The 19,875-nt window shown below is 40.0% G+C and overlaps 2 protein-coding genes across 3 annotated transcripts in view; one reads left to right on the forward strand and one right to left on the reverse strand.

The window, feature by feature from the left end:
• Positions 1 to 6,841, forward strand: part of PP2D1 (protein phosphatase 2C like domain containing 1) — a 28,021-nt gene extending 21,180 nt beyond the window's left edge. The window contains exon 3 of the mRNA XM_083186347.1: positions 6,021 to 6,841. Coding sequence (XP_083042473.1) covers positions 6,021 to 6,697 — 677 coding nt within the window. The 3' untranslated portion in view covers positions 6,698 to 6,841. The remainder of the gene's footprint in view (positions 1 to 6,020) is intronic.
• A 2,356-nt stretch (positions 6,842 to 9,197) lies between these two features.
• Positions 9,198 to 19,875, reverse strand: part of RAB5A (RAB5A, member RAS oncogene family) — a 32,050-nt gene continuing 21,372 nt past the window's right edge. For both annotated transcript variants that reach the window (XM_083188763.1, XM_083188764.1), the window contains 4 exons: positions 19,287 to 19,438; positions 13,443 to 13,565; positions 11,830 to 11,923; positions 9,198 to 10,343 (listed from right to left, as the gene is read on the reverse strand). In XM_083188763.1, the coding sequence (XP_083044889.1) occupies positions 10,228 to 10,343; positions 11,830 to 11,923; positions 13,443 to 13,565; positions 19,287 to 19,438 (485 nt within the window). In that variant the 3' untranslated portion in view covers positions 9,198 to 10,227. The remainder of the gene's footprint in view (positions 10,344 to 11,829; positions 11,924 to 13,442; positions 13,566 to 19,286; positions 19,439 to 19,875) is intronic.

Raw genomic sequence — 19,875 nt, forward strand, 5'->3', positions numbered from 1 at the left:
CGTACGACTGAATATCGTGGGGCGGTGCTAGGAAACAAGTACCGTTAATTCTTTATCTCCCTCCTCTTTGTCGATACCAAGTCTTAGTAGATAGACCCCAACATTTGTTGAAGAATGTGTCTCTGCAAAGCATAATCAGGAAGTGACAACTCTGTACCGCAGTGGATGCAAGTTCTGTTGCAGCCACTGTATGGAGATGTATAGATAGCTCTAGACTGAAGATATCACTACAGGAGTGTTCTCACTTAAGCAAAATTCAGTGTGAGCACATCGATAGTATAGTATCAAGTGGATGAATGCCAAAAAGGTAAAACACCCAACAAGAAAAAGTAAGCACTGTTATGGGTGCACAGAGAACCAATGGTCCTCAGTGCTCTCACAAAGGTACTTCCTTTTTCTTGTTGGGTGTTTTAGGTCAGTTTATAAGTAGTGGGTAGCACTTCCATTCGAGAATCATAGAGGAGTATTTCTTCTGAGTATATTACTGTACATAAGGTGAAGAGGGTCTTAAAATGAATATTGTGAAGCTGGTGCAGGTTAATTTTGTGAGTTTGCGGATACCAAAGAGATGTCTTACTCCTTCTCTTGGTACTGTAGCGTCCAACTTAACTATGACCCACACAGCAGCAATGATCTCCTCGGTGATTGCCGACACAGGTTGGCCAAAGAAACAGCTTGCAGATGGTCAAAACTGTCCTGCTGTTGCAGACCATTCTTGTAGTTCTAGATAAACATGGCTCTTCACTGTCCTCTTTTGAGCTTTATAGCAAAGGAACTTACTGTATATGCAGACTTGTTCAGTGTGCAGTGCTGCTTATATACAGTCAGAGCCGACCTTAGGCATAGGCAAACTAGGGGCATCAGCAGCTTCTACTGATTAAAATGATATGCAACATGCCTATATTCTGTGTGTGAGTGAGGCTGTATCTGCATATGAAATAGTGTATTCATGGAAATCACTGTAAAGTAGCATTCCGTATGCAGGTACAGCCACAGTCGCACACATAATATAGGCATGCCGCATATCATTTTAATCACTGGAAGCTCCTTGTGTGTGGTGGTCATAACAATGCAAATAAGACGAATTTTCAGCAAAAAAGGCACCCAACATTAGCAGTGGCCAGGAGCTGCATGACCTATTGAGTCAAGACCTCAATAGGTTGAATACTCAACCTATTGAGTATGAGGAAACATCTGTATCCAAGCGGAGGCAGAGGTCACAGTGTTAGCAGCTGTGCGAGTGCTGTCTGCGGGTGGGTTGGTTGTGCAATAGTGTTCGGCATATGTGTAAGGGGCATTATGTGTGTCGTGTATAAATGCATTAAAAATGTGTGACACATGTGTAACAGGCATTATGTGTGTCATGTGTATAAGGGCATTAACAATGTGCAACATATGTGTAAGGGGCATTATGTGTGTCATTATGTGTATGAAGGGCATTAATAAAGGTTGGCATAATGTGTAAGGGGCATTATGGTTATAAGGACATTAATAATGTGTGTCATGTATAAGGGGCATTACTGTGTGGTATTAATAATACCACACAGTAATGCCCCTTACACATGACACACATTATTAATGTCCTTATAACCATAATGGGCAGGGGTGCCGAGAGAAAGGGGTAGGGGGTACAAATTACCCAGGCCAAAGTCTGATGGAAGGGCCCCTTAAGTGACAGCAGCAGCTGCAGCTCTTCTCCTCCTTCACACTGCTTTGTGCTGGGTTGCAGTGTGGCCATGGAGGTGCTTAAAATACAATATTTTCTCAGGATTTTTTTCTAAGGGTATAATGTGAATAATGTGAGGCGTAATGTATATAAGGTAAAGTGGTACTACTGTGTGATGTAACGTGTATATGGGACACCATTGCATGATTAAATGTGAATAAAGTTGCACTACTGTGTGGCATAATTTGAATTCGGGGTACTATTGTGTGGCCATGCCCCTTCCCAGCAAGAACACACCCCTGTTTGGGCTGCGCACCGAATGTGTGCGCTGTTTCTATTTAAAATATTGCGGGGTAGGGGCACCGAAATGTTGACTGCTATGATGAGGGTTGATGGTGCTGGGAAAGGGGATCAGGGTCAGAGGCGGAACTAGTGGTGGTGCTAGGGGGCATCAGCCAAAATCTTGCTTAGGGTGTCATTTAGGCTAGGGCCGGCTCTGTATACAGTTCTGTGTCAGAACAACCAGTTCACAACCAGTCAGATTAAGGGCAGTATGCAATCCCGAATTCCAACTGTTGAAACATCCCGACATTTGGAATCCCAGGTCGTTTTCGCTCATCTTCACTGTAACTCGACAGCCGGAATTCAATGTTCTGGCTGTCAAGTGTTGGAAAGTGGGCGTGTCAGCAAAAACAGCTGCGGAGTGTCGAAATACGGGCGTGAATTCAACAATCCTCAGCCGTTTCCGTCAAAACAGATATAACTTGTTTTAAAGTCGGATCCGTTTTGTCAAAATCTGCCTTCAATGCTGTTGGAAACGGTAGCATTGAATTTGCCCGAGTGGAAATAGCGGTTGGAAATGAATACCCCCTCCCCCGCCCCCTATGTCTACTATACCTATGCACTGCACATCCAGAAACATATTGCACACACCCTTGTACACATATAGAAAAAAATGTATACTATAAATAATTGGGGAACGTAATGAACATGTGATTTTACTGGTTGATAGGCATTATGTAGAAATACTGAAGAAAATGGAATATAGTCTATTAGGTGGAGAGCAAGAATAATATGCTGACATATGTAAGATTATTCCATTAACTGAGTTTTCACAGTGAAGAATTTTCTAATATTCATTACTTGCAGAACTGTTCACTGGAGCCCAGGCAAATCCACATTCCATTCTCTGGAAACACTTTGATCTTGAACACTTATGATATGTTTAATGTGTGGAAAAAAAAGGCAGAGAAAACTGTTCAATGTTTTTGTACATTTTTATTTGTTTTCAATTAAGATGTGTTAAGTGTTATTTGTTTCCATTAAATAATGGTTATAAAGATAGTAATGAACAGTATATACATTTACAAATAGAAATATTAAAATGTAAGCATTCTATTTATTTATTCTTCTGTCATAACGAAGTATCTAATTAAACTAATGTGAGTTTGTTAAAAACAAACACCAAAACAAGTATTTTGTATAAAAGACCAGTTCATTTATAGGTACACCTGCAAAATTATCTTTACCATAAAATTATATTTGAATATTTCACATGGTATTTACCCACCATTTTAGGCTGGCTACCAAAAGGAGAACGCCTGCTGTGTATAGGACAAGCTGTATCTCCAATGTTACTATCTTTCTTACATATACCATCAGCTCGGTCATAATGAGTGTCACACATGCTGCAATTTCCTGGCTGATCTGCTGATATCCAGGGGACCGGACAGATTTTTTTAGCATGCATGCCCAGTATAAAAAAGCAACATTCATATTTATATTTATATATAATATATATATATATATATATATATATATATATATATATATATAAAGTCACTATTATGAAAGAAATTAAGAAAACATCAATACGGACTTTATTTATTTACATGGCAACATCCCATATTCAATATAACTTCCATCTTAGTAAACAAACCCCATAATGTGTATGCACCCTTTGTAGAAGAGACTGTAGCTCTGGGTAAGTTTGCCAAGTGGCGGCATTGCTTCTTCAGATATTTCAACAGGAAACTGAATTGGCTTTGAATAAGATTACAGTTTCCAATTTCCTGCTTAAAGATGCCGGGAACAGCGGCTTTTGGAAGCGGCCACATGGAGCCAATGCAGTTTATTTTGTGTACAAATTGTGAGTGTTTTGATTTGTGCATGCTGTAGAATTAAGTACACAACTACAGGAAATGCAGAGTTGTATATTGTAGGTAAAAGGATATACCTGAGTGGGAACAGATTTTTGGCACACAGACAATACTTATGTCAGCAGAATGACATACTGTGCAGAGTTCTGCATACACAAATTAAGTCTGCTTTCATAGTGATATTTTGCAATAAGGATGGTTGATGGTTAAAGTGCTCACTGATAATGAAACTGCTATGTACCAGGTGTGTGTGTGTACATGGGTGGTGTGACTGCACAAATACATACATACATACATATGCTGTATGATCCATTCACACAAAGCAGCTGCAAACATGGCTGACTTGTTTTCAACTTTGCTTTAGCCCAAGTTTACTTGTAAGCTTTGTCTTTTATTAATGGTTTAATAATCAGTAGTTTATACCAGCACAATGACAATGTGTATATTGTAGTGTGGACATCCATTGCTATTTAGCATATTCACCAATTAATGCACACCATGGGACAAATGTAATAGGGTGAGAGTTTCAGAAAGTGAGAGATTTTGGTTTTACCGTTTTTTTAAAGCAGCAATCAATTACATGGCAGAATCCACCTGGTTTTGCAGTGTAAGTGATAAAAAAAAAAAAAAAAAATGAAAACTCTCCCAAAATCTCTCACTTTCTGAAACTCTCATCCTATTACATTTCACCCATGGGGCTAAATGTAATAGGGTGAAAGTTTCAGAAAGTGAGAGATTTGGTAAGAAATCTCCAGGTTTTTATAAAGCACCAATCATTTACACTGCAAAACCAGTCTGATTTTGAAGTGTAAATGATTGCCGCTTTAAAAAACCTGGAGATTTCTTACCAAATCTCTCACTTTCTGAATCTCTCATTCTATTACATTTCACCCCATTTCTTTCTTCTGAGGTGGGGTGGTGTGAGGAGCAACTATAAAACAATTTTTCTCCCCATTTAACAATAATGTGGGGGAGGAGGGGTCTATATAAAAATATTCCATAAATAGACTTACCAATTGATAGACAATTGTTTAAGCCAGTGGTTCCTAAACTGCTACCAGACTACTTGCAGGGGGTGCCTTGGATTGATGGTCCAGGACCAATTCAAATTATTTATGGTCAATCTAACAGGCAAAATCAGTGTTTGTGGCTGCAAATCATAAAATATGCTGACAAACAGAAATGAATCCTGTCCATCACCACATAATTGAACCTCAGGATGATATATAAGCACAATTCACTTAATTTTATATTTTTCTCTAAATTTCTTAGTTGAAAACTGTTGGCCTAGGGGTGCTGTGATAAAAAAAGTTGTGAAACGCTAGGGCGCTGTAATTCAAAAAAGTTTGGCAACCACTGGTTTAAACTTCTAGTGCTAGCTCTTCGTTACAGAAGCCAGTAAAGAAGCTATCCGGACGGATCATAGGATGACTCAAGATAGACAGTCATATGGTCGACCGTAAAAAGGTCAAAATGTCGACAGACAATAGGTCAACAGGGGTTAAAGGTCGACAAGCAATAGATCGACAGGGTTAAAAGGTCAACATGGATAAGAGGTCGACATGCATTTTTTTACAAAATTTTCAGCCGACATGTGCCGACAGGCGGTATTTCATGCCCTACCATCCACTAGGGCGTGGAGGTAGTATAAAATAGTGTCCCAAGCCCGAAGCATGGCCAGCACAGCGAGCCATGCGAGGGGACGCGGTACACTTAGACAGTGTCCCGGTCGACAAAGACACCCTAAAAACATGTCAACCTTTTTCCATGTCGACTTTTTGAATATCGACCTTTAGACCCTGGCGACCTTGTGACTGTCAACCATTAGTGGTCGACCTTATGATTGTAGACCTAGACACTGTAGATGTTTTATACCATAACCCAGGGTTGGGCAACACCGGCCCTCCAGATGTTGGTGAACTACACATCCCAGGATGCTTTGCATTAGTTTTGCTATGTGGTCATGCTGAAACTGATGCAAGGCATGCTGGGATGTGTAGTTCATCAACATCTGGAGGGCCGGTGTTGCCCAGCCCTGCCATAACCGTTAAGAAAAGCCCGATATTTACACTGTACCAAAAGCAGCACACTAGTGCATTTATATCATTTTTGTTTAGTTAGCATTAAATAAGTGGTTATTTATGTCTGGAAACTAAAGCAAATTTGGTTAACACTTTATACTGGTCACTTTGCAGGAAACTGTAAGGCAGTCTTGTGCAGAAATGGAAAAAGTTACTGTCTCACTAAAGATCATAGCACAGCGAACTACCGCGAAAGACAACGTGTGATAGAATCCGGTGGATCAGTTGCAGCAAACGAAGGCTGTGGTTTAATTGAAGGATTCAGCAGAACAACAAGAGGACTTGGTTTCCATGGCGACCCAAAACTTAAGACTTCAGTCATCCCTGCACCTTATACCATTTCCATTTCAATATATCATACGTGCCAATTCCTTATTCTCGCTTCAAGTGGCTTGTGGGAAGTCCTGAGCACAAATGAAGTTGTTGGAATGGCCCAGGAACTATTAACATCTTTCTTAGCATGTTCCTATAATGTAAAACCAGAAGATAACAGCACACAAGACAAAACCCAAGAAAGTCATACAAACAATGTTCATTTGTTAAAATATGATAATCCAGAGACACAGTGTAATCTCGGGGAAGATGGTGCAAAGCTAGAAATGATGGAAAGCCTTACACATTATGACAATGCAGCAAAGTCTCCAAGTGCTAACCTAGACATTGCAAATGAGACGTACAGTGCTGCTGCAGCTCATGTTTGCAAGCAGATAATAAAGACAGCAATACTGGCAGGATCTCAACAAAATATTACAGTGTGCATCATACTTCTGCCTGGGTGCCACACACTTTAAATACCCGATAACCCAGAAGGTGGATTCTGTAAGCACATGTTCGGAATGTAAACGGAGATCAGATCAACTATAGTAGGACAACATTCCATGTTCTAAGCTTATTTTTTTCATACTGTACGTGGAAATTCTCTACATTATTATATTAAACGGTTTCTATACTTCTTTTATGTTTGCCCTGTTTAGTCCATTTGCAGACTACTACACAAAAATCAGTTATATTTACCTTATATCTGCTATCCAACAAAGGTGGTCCCAGTTTTCTTGCGCTGCCCAGAAACCTACTACTCTTTGTAATCACCTACTTATCATAGTACATTGTGTGACAATACTTCTGTTAGAGGGCAGCATAGAGTGGTGGTGGGTGGCAGGGTTATCGTTTAATATTTACATAAAGCTCCTTTACTGGTGGGTGGCTCTTAAAAATCAACAAATCATTGTTAGGTGCTACAATGATGCTACATTTGTGACCTTCCAATAACGTCAAACATTTATGACCGATGGACACGAGCTGCAGCTGTCAGATTTACTACCTTATACTAATGTGAGTATTCCTGTGGCTTCTTGCATAGAACCATACTGCACATTATCACATATTGTCCCTTATTCAGATCTGATCGCAGTACAAATTTGTTTGGCAAATGGGCAAAACCATGTGCACTGCAGGTGGGGCAGATGTAACATGTGCAGAGAGAGTTACATTTGGGTGGGGTGTGTTGAAACTGAAATCTAAATTGCAGTGAGAAAATAATGCAGCCAGTATTTACCCTGCACAGAAACAAAATAATTAACACAAATCTAACTCTCTCAGCACAGGTTACATCTGCCCCACCTGCAGTGCACATGGTTTTTCCTATTATCCAAACAAATTTGTACTGCGATCAGATCTGAATAAAGGCCATTATTAGTATGAGCACTTACACCTGACCTTTGCTTACTATAAATAATGCAGGCACACAGAAATCTGGTTACACACCCATGACGCTGCGAACAGATCTCTCCCTGAGATCACTTGGTAGCTTGATACCCAGTTCCACCAATCTCATGCAGACACACAAATGGTTGCACACAGAGGCTCTGATAAGTTGTGTAGACATGTGGCTGTACAGGCTAAAGGTGCGTTCACACTGGCCGATATATTGGGCGTTCAATTGAAAGGCCGATATTGGTATATTTGTGAATGGTGTCCTTCAAAGATATATCGCGTTGGCTGTGCAACACAGCCGGTGCCCAATATATCTAGAGATATACAGTATCAGTGCATTGTGCTGTGTCTACGGACAATCCCCCAACCGCCTATACAGCCACACTGGGAGCCGCTGGAGACTTACAGCTCAGTGGGTAGGCAAATGCACCCGTCCATTTGTGATGCTATTCCCAACGGATCAGGCAGCGTGTATGGAGAACATGCTGCCTGATCCATCTGTAGATATATCTGCAGATCGATTGATCTGCAGATATATCTACTAGTTTATACCCAGCTTTAGAGGTTTATTTAGAGCTGATCGCAGTCATGGGAATATGCAAGGCAATCAATTATCTAACAACTGCGCATGCGTATAGATCCTAGTGCACATGCTCAAGGCCAAACAGTGACAAAAATCAGGGATTACTTTTTGCAGCCACCTCACAACTTGACTGACAGAAACCTTGCATTTGTGGGTGGTAACCTGCAGTTTTCTGGGAGGGTCCAGATGCATACCAGTGATATTTTCGTGAACCTTCAGGCATATTGCATTGGCCCTTCAGTACAACCGACTGCATCTGGCTGTGTATATGAGCGGTCTGCACACTTGCTGCAAAGGACATCAGTGACTTATCATAACTGTGTAGGTACATAAATGCCTGCCCAGTTGAGACATAGGGCACGACACATTGGGCCAATGATCGGCAAGTGTGTATGCACTTACAATCATTGGATAGGTCAGCTGATCAGACAGACAGCCAATCCATCACCCTAGTGTGTACACCCAGCATTAGAGTCCGTTCCTTAAAATGTAATCTGTTAAAATACAAAACCAACAAAAATACAATTTAACTTAAACATACTTAAGATTGAAAAAAATACATATATACATGGTAATAAAAAAAAAAAAATCCAGGAGCTTATCAGAGTTGCAAATATAAAGGAACATTTTGTTATGGTTTCACAGGAAGTCTGACACGCAGATCATTCAAGGTAGAATAGTAGTATAGAAATCCTATATAATATAAGGCTAACACTGCTCCTCACCACTACGGAGGGAATTCAAGTGTTGTGCGCGCAGGTGGCCCCTAGATGTCGCCTGAAGGAGTAATTGTTATTCCGTCATTTTGACGGGTTGGTAAGTAGTTTTCCATAAAAGATAAAAGCATGTATAGAGATAATAAGAATGAAGGTCATTTGGATACACATTTGTAAATGTCCTAAAGATTCTTTTTATCTTTATGTTTTTAAAGTATCACATGGATAACTATGACATTACAGTAAATCTTTATAGCAGACAATGAGACATAAATACCATTAGCTTTTTAATTTTTTTTTATTTCATCATTTTAGTAACTGTACAATTTTAAACTAAATCAAACAACAGAACATATTAAACATAAATGAAGACTACAATCCAGTACCCTATTTACAATACAATTTTACCATCCAATTTTAAGAGAACTAAATGGAGTACACATAATTGTTAACCATTGTACTTGTATTGGGCAGAGAAACAAAAAATAAACCCCATAAAAGCAGATTTAATGGATACAAGAGTGTCTGGTGTTCCATAAGGGAGAATGAATTTAAGGAAAAAAAAATACATCTCAAATGAATCACCCTGAATAATATAAGCTCACAGGATTTAACATGATTTTAATGCGTTATTTGAAAAAAATAAATAAATCCCAAACAACATTGGTGTAAGCGAACCGTATTTTGTTTTCTATGTAAGAAGCAATACAATTAGTGGCCGATAAGTTATACATTAAGAAGCGAGGAATGTACACTAAATGTAGAGGAGGTGATTTGCAATGAATACTGTGACAAAGCTGAAACAAACAAGTTGTTATACTTTAGCTTTGCTTCTATTTAAAAATTTTGTTTTAGAAAAAAAAAAAAAAAGGCTAAAATTTTTGGGTTAATAATCATCATTATTATCATCATCATCATCATGATGGACCTGCGCTGCATTTCATCACAGACAAAAGTCTGACTTTTGGTGACAGTTTTTTTTTTGTCTCAGGTCTTACTGATATTATCATTATTATGAGTATCTGCTACACAAAAACAAATGTAATTGCTTTTAGAAAATAATGCATGCATGTTAAAAATCAGATGCTGCACTTAAAAGGACGCTGTATTACGAGTGAGACAACACTGAAAAGTCTCTCGCTCTTTAAAACTTTTTACTGGGCATATTATTGTAATTACTGCCAGGAGGGACTTGTAACGCATTGCGTTGAAGGGTCAGCACCGAGGCTGACAGGGTTAAACACTCAATTGTTATTTTAACAATTAGGAAGCAAGAGAATATGAATACAGTTTAAAAGTACATGAAGGCTTAGTTACTACAGCATTGACTTTTGCTAGGTTGTGCAGTTTCGGTAAGGTCTACCCCTCTTCCTCTGACAGTGTTGCCTCCACCAGTCTGTGGTTCAGTCTTGGGAAGCTTCTTGGCTTTAGGGAAATTAGGGTGGGTGGAGAGAGGGAGAAAGAAAAAGTAGGACTTATTTTTTTGAATTTGCCACTTTTGTACAATAATAAATCAAATACACATATGTAATATGACCGCGTGCTATCTGGAATACATTAAATGTAATTTGTTAAACACACATCTCATTTTTACAATACTAGTAAACCCGCTTGAAGCGAATGCTTTGAAAGCTAGTCTGCTACCTTGTGATTGCCTCTGCATTTGTGCATGTGTGTGAGAGAAAGTTGTAGTTTCACTCTGAGAGAGAGAGAGAGAGGAGAAAAAGGCTGGCACGCTGGGGACTTAGAAAACGTGCTGTATTGAATCAAGTAAACGACCAACGTTTCTGGGGTGGTCCCCCTTTGTCAAGGTGCGTGGTGATAACAACCTTGACAAAGGGGGACCACCCCAGAAACGTTGGTCGTTTACTTGATTCAATACAGCACGTTTTCTAAGTCCCCGGAGTGCCAGCCTTTTTCTTTCCTCTAAACCATTTTGCGGAAGGGCACCAGGGCAGTTGAGCAGCGGCGGAGAGTGCCGGGCCGCACAAACCTCTTTGGGGCAGATGTATTACGCCTGGTGAAGTGATCAAGTGTAAGGTGATAATGCACCAGCCAATTAGCTCTTTTTTCAAACCCAGCCTGTAACTTGACAGTTAGAAGCATTATCACATTCCACTTTAAAACCAAGCTATCACTTTACCAGGCTTTATACATCTGCCCCATTATGTGAACATGAACACAAGAGAATGAGGGGTGGATGTATGAATCAGTGATAAGGGAGGAGATGTGATAAAGTGCCTGGTACTTTATCACCGGCCAATCAGCTCCTGACTGTTAAGTTACAGGCTGGGTTTAAAAAGGGACAGTTAGTAGCAGATTGGCCGGTGATAAAGTACCACGCACTTTATCACTTCTCCTCCCTTATCAATGCTTCATACATCTACCCCTCAATCCCCGTTCAGGAGGACCACATCTAGATCCAAACATTTGTCTCCCTTCAGTGGTCCCAAAGGACCCCACACAGTTCACATTTTCCAGGTCACCCAGTAGATACTCAAGTGCAGTCATTACTCAAGATGCACGGGTGGAGTAACTTCACTTGTGATTCTGTGAGGAGACCTGCAAACATACACTGCTTGAGGTCCGGAGGAGTTTGAGAACTAGTAGTCTATAGAGTCAATCCAAAAAACATATTTCAGGCATAGAGGACTAGTTTAATTACTGGTGCAATTAAGGAAAGAGAAAGTGTGGAGGGAACTTATTTGGTTTACAGTATTTAAGTTAGCGCCTTTAAAAGAAAATATTTAAAAGCATTATGCACCAGTAAAATAAAGTTCTCGTTACTTCAAAACACTAAATGAATACTAAGTAGCCAATTTGCTATACATAGCTGTTGTCATACAGTACAACTGTATCATAATCATCATCCACTGCAACAAAGACAAATTCTCTTACTTATTACACTTACCTATTGCCATGAATATTTCATTCACATTTGCGGATGTTTTGGCAGAAGTCTCCATAAACAACAAGCTATTATCATCTGCATAAGCCTGAGCCTCCTGCAAAATAGGTTACAGCTTAGTCACTGAGAACTTGCAAATGTTATGTTTTAATGGGCTCCTAAATGTACACTATAAATAAATTAAATGAAATGCACATGGTATCATTACAAATACATATAAAAAAATGTTCTGCCATTCAAAAAAAAAAAAAATGCAACGTGGTTGCTGTAGATGCTGAACAGAGTTTTAAATAAAAGCAGGATAGATCTTATATGGAAATCTAATTTGCTAAAATCAAAGACATTATTAAAATCTAAAATTATATTATGTCATGAGTTCTGGCAACATAAAGATCAGCATTCTGTAAAGACACAACATACGAGAAAACGATCCACTAACACAGTGTATGTGGTGTCATTCAACAACATAAGGGTTAATTATAATGCCTTCAAACAAAATAAATTGCTAGTTTAACACACACATGCAATTATATCTATCCATCCGCCTCTATATCCATCCGCCTCTATATCCATCCGCCTCTATATCATATAGCTATCATACGAGAAAACAGACAGCGGCACTCGGAGGAACTTTTTCAAAGTGTATTAAAAAAATACAAATCCAATGTTTCGGGGCTAGCACGCCCCTTTGTCAAGGTGTGGGTGAACGTTGACCCACACCTTGACAAAGGGGCGTGCTAGCCCCAAAACATTGGACTTGTATTTGGGCCTTCATGGCTCAGACTTTTTTCCAGCCCATCCAAGAGATCCTCAATCGGATTGAGATCTGTGGAATTTGGAGCAATTCACCACCTTGGACTGTATCATGTTCCTCAAAATATTCCTGAACAATGTTTGTCATGTAGCAAGATGCATTATACTGCTGAAAGAGGCCACTGCTGTCAGGGAATTTGTTGAATGGGTGTACATGGTCTGCAAAAATATTTAGCTAAAACATCCTTGTGAATGGCAGGACCCAAGGTTTCCCAGCAGAACATTGACCAAAGCATCACAGATTCCGCAAACTTGCCTTATTCCCACAGTGCATTCTGTTGCCATCTCTTCATCAAGTAAGTGACACACACAAAAACACACACACACACAAACAAACATCTAGCCATCCACATGGTGTCAAAGAAATCGGGATTCATAAGACCAGGCCACCTTTTCTTCATTGCTGCATGCATGCACCAGTCATAATCAACTGTGGGCATTTTTTGTGGTGGATCCAAGGAGGCCCCACCTTGCAACTTAAAGGATCACTTCATGGTGCCAGATCAGACAGGACACCGTAAGTGGTCTTTTGGAATACTATATTACAATAGAATATGTTTCAGGGTATACAAGCCCCTTTATCAAGGTAATACGGCATCACCTTGATAAAGGGGCTTGTATGCCCGAAATGTTGGCAGATGTATCTGAGTAATTCACTAGAAGTTGGATGAATCAGTCTCAGAGTGCTGCTGCTTGTGTTATAGGGATTTTGTTATGTTATTCAGTCCAGAGTGCACCGAAGCCATGGAGACCCTGTAGAGTGCAGATCTATTCTTTGTGAATAGTTAGATAGGACACCTTACCTGAAAGTCCACTGCTCGCTTGGAAGCCAGATCTGCTTTGTTACCAGACAAAGCTATTACAATATTAGGGCTTGCTTGTCTCTGAAGCTCCTTCACCCAATTCTTTGCTCTTGCAAATGATTCCTGCAATACAGTAAATGTTATACTTTAATATACTTCATCATTTTGCCTCACATAGGTTACCTCCTAGGCCAGGGGTCAGGGAACTTTACCTTTTACCCAAAAATATATTTAGATAGACCGATGTTGCCCCCTTGATTTGAAAGGAAATCAGATATAATTGTAATACAAGAAGAAGAAAAATCGGGCGCACTATGTGGGTCTGTTAGTTGATATCTATGGACAATATCATTAACAACGGCCGATTAAATTAATTAATGTTTGTTTTAATTGTAATACACACTGTACCCCCAGATATTGATGATATGTCTAGCTAGTACAGTACACAGCCTGGCAGCAATTGATGAGGATAATGATGATTACCAGGTTTGGCTGTGTGTGGTACAAAAGGTGTGCCATACATGGTAATTATCATCATCAATGGCTGCCAGGCTGTGTGTGGTATAGGCGCTGATAATGTGACGTCCAGGCAACTATTAGTGTCAGTATTACAAGAGGACATAGTGACAGTCTGAATTTTTTCCCCCTAGACTAGAGTCAGGAGCCTAGAACCAGGCAAAGAAACTCGGTGCCGCAGCGGCAGTACAGACTGCACGCTGCTGAAATGGCGCAGCAACTAGTCGACTCTACTGAAGAGGAGGGTGGACTTAAAGGTGGGGTCTGGTGCGTCACGCAGGGAAGCATGTTATACACAAAGGCCTGATGCACTGTGTCAGGGTCCTTGTACACTACAGTACTGTAACACACACAGCAGGCCATACATAAATAATCTATATATAGATTCTATATGCAATGAAGTGAAATTCCTGGGGGTAATGGACGGTCGTGCTGCCAAGACACAGCCGGGCATGCATATAGATTCATATATTACCCCCAGGATTTTCATTTTTACCCACTTTTGGGTAATTTACCCCTGTTCCTTGACCACTGTCCTAGGCTATGCTTTTCTGATCTCATGCAAAAGCTCCACTAAACAGTATTTGTGCCAATGAGCCAATGCTTCTCCTGGTTAAAACCAGAAAAATATTAAGTGAAATAAGGTAACAAATGACCACTGCAGTTTCTTAAACTCATCTACAGATTTGAAGACTTTAATCACAATCACTATGTCTTGAAGGCAGAAAAAAAACTTGTATTTTAGGAACCATATGGATGCAATACTATTTCATTAATATATTAGTAGAAAAAAAATTAGATTAATAGCACAGGATTACTTATATTAAGCTGCCAATATTAATTTATTGCTAAAAAAATATATGTTATGATGTGGGTACCATGTATGATGCTATAAAACCATTTGTTTCATAAATACATTTTATTGGCCCTATTAGTAATTGTTTAACATCAGCACAAATACAAATAATAAGTATAACAACATTTTTATTGGCCTTATTAGCAATAATTTGTATTGAAAAACAAATATAATGTTGGTCTATTAATCTAATCACTTTGTTTCTCCCTAATATATGCATATAATTATATTGCACACCATAAAATAGTATATTGCACCACCTGCCCCCATTCACAGTCTTGCCTCTAATTTCACTACTCCACCACACATGTCTTTATCTCCCAAACCCCCCCCCCCCCAAGCGGTCACCGCTCTTGTGTAGTCAAACAGCAGCTTTTTACAGTCTGGTTTGTAATACCTTTTAGTTGAATTGGGTTTTATTATAAAATTTGGCCATCAGAAAATTGGGATCAACACCCCTCTGTGGGCAAGATGTACCAAGCTTTGAAAAATGATAAAATGGAGAGTGATAAACCAACAACCAATAAGCTCCTACCTGTCATTTTTCAAACAAAGCCTGTGACAAGGCAGTTAGGAGCTGATTGGCTGGTGGTTTATCACTCTCCAATTTATAATTTTTAAGATTCAGTACATCTGGTTCTAAGTACTCAAAAGTTTTTTTTTTTTAACAACTTTTTATTAAGTCAAAGCATCTAATCAATACAGAAGACATTACTGTATATTCAAACATGTAAATCAAGCATCAAACATTAATATATATGAAATGGGGTCACACAGTGACTATGAGGTTACATTGTTGCGTTATACGAGTACAAAATAGTGAACTTAACAAAGAAAGGGGGGAGCAGGTTAGATTATTCCAGGACTAGCGGAGGGTCATTGAGTACCATTTGTTCTTCGTACCAGCGGGTATTTTGGAAACATTGGTGTAAGGTTTGTTTAGTCGACATAGGTAAGGTTTCCATATAGCTGTTCCAGGTGGCAAAGAACTGCTTGGCACGGGAATCCTTTTGGAGAGAGGCCTCCAACCAGTCCATGTGGAAAATGAAAAACAATTTGTCCCTGAACATTGCCAAGGCTGGAGGGGAGTTTTGGATCCATACTTGGAGGATCGTTTTGCGGGCAGCGGATGATATTGCCAGCATTAACCCCTTCCCGACATTGCCTTTTATGGTAATTTTTTTTTTTTTTTTCCTCCTTGCGTTCAAATAAGCGTAACTTTTTTAATTTTCCGGCTATATAGACACATGAGGGCTTTTTTTTTGCGGGACAAGTTGTACTTTTTAATGGTACCATTTACTATACCGTATAATATTCTGGGGAATCAGGAAATAATTCAATGTGGGGTAAAAAGAAAAAAAAACGCAATTCCACAATTTTGCGCTGGTTACGTTTTTTTTGGAGTTCATAGTTCGTTTAAAATGATGGGTTATCTTTATTCTATGGGTCGTTACGATTCCGGTGATACCAAACTTATATAGTTTTCGTTACATTTTACCACTAAAAAAAAAAAATAGAAAATGTTACGGTTTTTCGAATTTGCGTCGCGTCGCCATGTTCTGCGGCTTATAACTTTTTTATTTTTCCACCTACGGACCTGGGTGAGGGCTCATTTTTTGCGGGCTGAAGTGTACTTTTTAATTAATACCATTATGGGATATGGGCGACTTTCTGATCTCTTTTAGCTATTTTTTTTTGGGTAGGCGATGCGACCAAAAAACGTAGTTTTGGCGTTGGGGATTATTTTCCGTTTACGCCTTTAACCGTGCGGGATAACTAATGTTATATTTTAATAGATCGGACTTTTAGGAACGCGGCGATACCAAATATGTTTATTTTTTTTATTTTTTATTTATTTTTATTTGGGAAATGGGGAAAGGGGGGTGATTTGAACTTTTAATATTTTTTTTTTTTTTTATTATTTTTACTTTTACTACAAGGCCCCCTAGTGTACTTGACCACTAGGGGGCGCGATCGCCTGTACTAGGTTCAGCCATAGAGCTCTATGGCTGAACGTAGTGATTTTATGCACTTCCTATTACATCCTGCCTCAGGCAGGATATGATAGGTATGCAGACACGGCCAGCACAGGGGTCTACATTAGACCCCTGGCTACCATGGCAACCGATCGGCACCCTCCGATCTCGCTGCGGGGGGCCCCGATCGGCGCCGGAGGGGGGCACCCCCCCTCCGATCAGCTATTTAAGCACTGCGGTCGCTTTGCCCGCGGTGCTTAAAGGGTTAAACGGCCACGATCGGCGAACTCGCCGCTCGTGGCCGTGAGAGCAGGGACCTGGCTGTAATATACAGCCATTACCTGCTCTCTTTCAAGCCAGCTCACTCCGTGAGCTGGCTTGATTCCCCCGCAACCGACATATGACGTAAATGTACGTCATATGTCGGGAAGGGGTTAATTTTTTAATGGGTTTGGGGGCTCTAGTCTCCTCCGGGAGGATACCAAATATGGCCCACTCTGGGGTGAGTGGAGTAAAATTTACCAGATTTTCATTGGCAAAGTCTCGGACCTCCGTCCAGAATTCCTTGACCAACGGGCAAGCCCAAAAGCAATGGTATAAGTCTGCTTGGGGATGGTCACACTTGGGGCACTTTGGAGAGTCTAGAATTTGCATCTGAAACCCTCGTGAGGGAGATATGTATGATCGGTGAAAAATATTTAAATACATTTCCGTGAATTTGGCCATTGGAAAAATAGTGGTTGATGTCTGTAAAGTTTTTAATAATATGTCTGTTGTTAAGGAGGGAAAGTGTTCCAGCCATTGGTTGAGGCCCGTTCGTTGCGATGAGTAATCTATGGGCTTTCGGAGGAATTTGTAGTAAATAGAGATCGCTTTTTTAGGCAGGGGGGGAGCTAAGAGTACGTTATCAAGGTCATTATTCCAGTCTCTTTCCGGAATAAGTTTAGAGATTTTGTCAGTGTAAGATTGGGCTTGGATAAAATTTAAGTTAAGAGTAGTTATTATTGGATAGTCCTTAGAGGCCTCTAAAAAAGTAAGTGGTTTGTGAAGTACTCAAAAGTTAAAGTAGATATCATTGTGTGCAGTAAAATGGTTTTCCTTCAGCAAAGTGACAAGCTGACTAGGGTTAGTCACAACAATCTTTTTATCTTCACATACATCACAGGTGGCTCAGTACTAGTGACACACTCCAGATTTCCCTGGGTGGTATCTTGCAGGCCTAAAAGTTAGTTTGCATAAAAAAAATGTAAAAAGAAAAAATATATACTTGTTTATGAATTAAACTAGTAGCTAAAGAAAGTAGGGTCAGTTTTTGCCTTTCCACTTTACGCAAATAAAGGACTGCACTAGAAAAGAAGACTCAATATGTACTTAGGCTTCAATCCCAGTCAGCCGAGACAGCACAGTGCAGAGTAATGGTTTACTGTAGAACTATGTACACAGTAGCAAAAAACTTGTTAAAGTGATGAACAATTACTATACTAATGTAAAAATAAGGCTGCATTAAACTACAAGTCTTGGAATTTCATATCATCCAGATACTTTTTTTTTTTTACTGACAGCCCAGCACAACACAGACCCTGCTGCCCACCAGCTCCCTGACAATATACATGCAATAAATTGCATGCGATTAATTACATGTAAATTGGCACATCAAGTGCCAAAACGTAAGTGAGCCTCCCAGGGAGCTGCTGGGGGGCTCTCAAGGGCAAACTGGTCCAAGTTGGACAAGTGTATGAGGACCTTAAGTCAGCCCAGACTGACTTAGATTTGCGAGCAAAGTAGAAATCATTCAATGTTAGCTTACCATCGAATGATTTCGGCCCCACGCGCAACCCTGCAATTGGATGTTTATGCAAAAGTCCATTTGCAAAGTGGCTAGGAGCGGGTGTTAGCCCAGCAGGCGGTGTTACAAAACTTGCTAAGCAGCGAAATATCGCTGCTTAGCGAGCCAACCAGAATGACTCCGCAATATGCTTAAAATCTAAACTTAACTACATAAATAAGTTACCTCATTATCTTTCTGCACACAGGCCCCTATTCAGATCTGATCGCAGTGCAAATTTGTTCTCAAAATGGTCAAAACCATGTGCACTGCGGATAGGGCCTGGTGTAACATGTATAGAGAGTTAGATTTGTGTGAGTTATTTGTTTCTTCTGTGCAGGGTAAATACTGGCTGCAATATTTTTACATTGCAATTTAGATTTAAGTTTTAACACACCCCACCCAAATGTAATTCTCTCTGCACATGTTACATCTGCCCCACCTGCAGTGCACATGGTTTTGCCCATTTTGAGAACAAATCTGTATTGTGATCAGATCTGAATAAGGGCCACTGTCTCTAGAATTTACTTCTTATGGGCTCTTAGACAATAATGAAGAAATTGGTCTGAGTAGTAGAGTCACATATAAAAACAAGGACTTTTTTTCATTTTGCAAAATAATAGTCTCCAACAATTATTTCAACTGAAAATCACAGAAGAAACTTACGGTACCTCGTTTGTGATGTCATATACAACTATTGCAGCTTGGGCTCCTCTGTAGTACATTGGAGCTAGGCTGTGGTATCTTTCCTGACCAGCTGTATCCCAAATTTCAAACTTCACTGTTGTATCGTCAAGGCAGACCGTCTGGGTGAGAAATGCGGCTATATACAAAAGTAGAGAAGGTTGAGAGACGGGAGATGGGTCAAGAAAGAAAAATGGAAAATTATTGAATACCAACCTAAGACGATGTAACACCTAAGAGGAGAATAACACTATTCATCAATTATGATTTTTTTTTTTGTGCAGGAAAAAAAAAGCCTTTCATATGCATCCCAGATGACTGGTCGATGGTCGAGATCCAGATGGTCAGGATACCGATGTCGAAATCCTGACTGTTCAACTGCCTAACAGACGGGATCCCGATCAACAGGGGCTATTCTTCCATGTGGGTGTCCATGACACCCTTAGAGGGAGAATAGAACCTGTGGTAAGCACAGGGAGCCACTGAGCCCGCAAGGGGTCTTTTTGCACTGTCGGAGTACTGGCAGTGGGGATTTCGATGTAGGTATACAGACCGTCAGGCAGCCATAACACACCC

The sequence above is a fragment of the Crinia signifera genome, chromosome 5, assembly GCF_055691185.1.
Source record: "Crinia signifera chromosome 5, ASM5569118v1, whole genome shotgun sequence".
Lineage (NCBI taxonomy): Eukaryota > Metazoa > Chordata > Amphibia > Anura > Myobatrachidae > Crinia > Crinia signifera.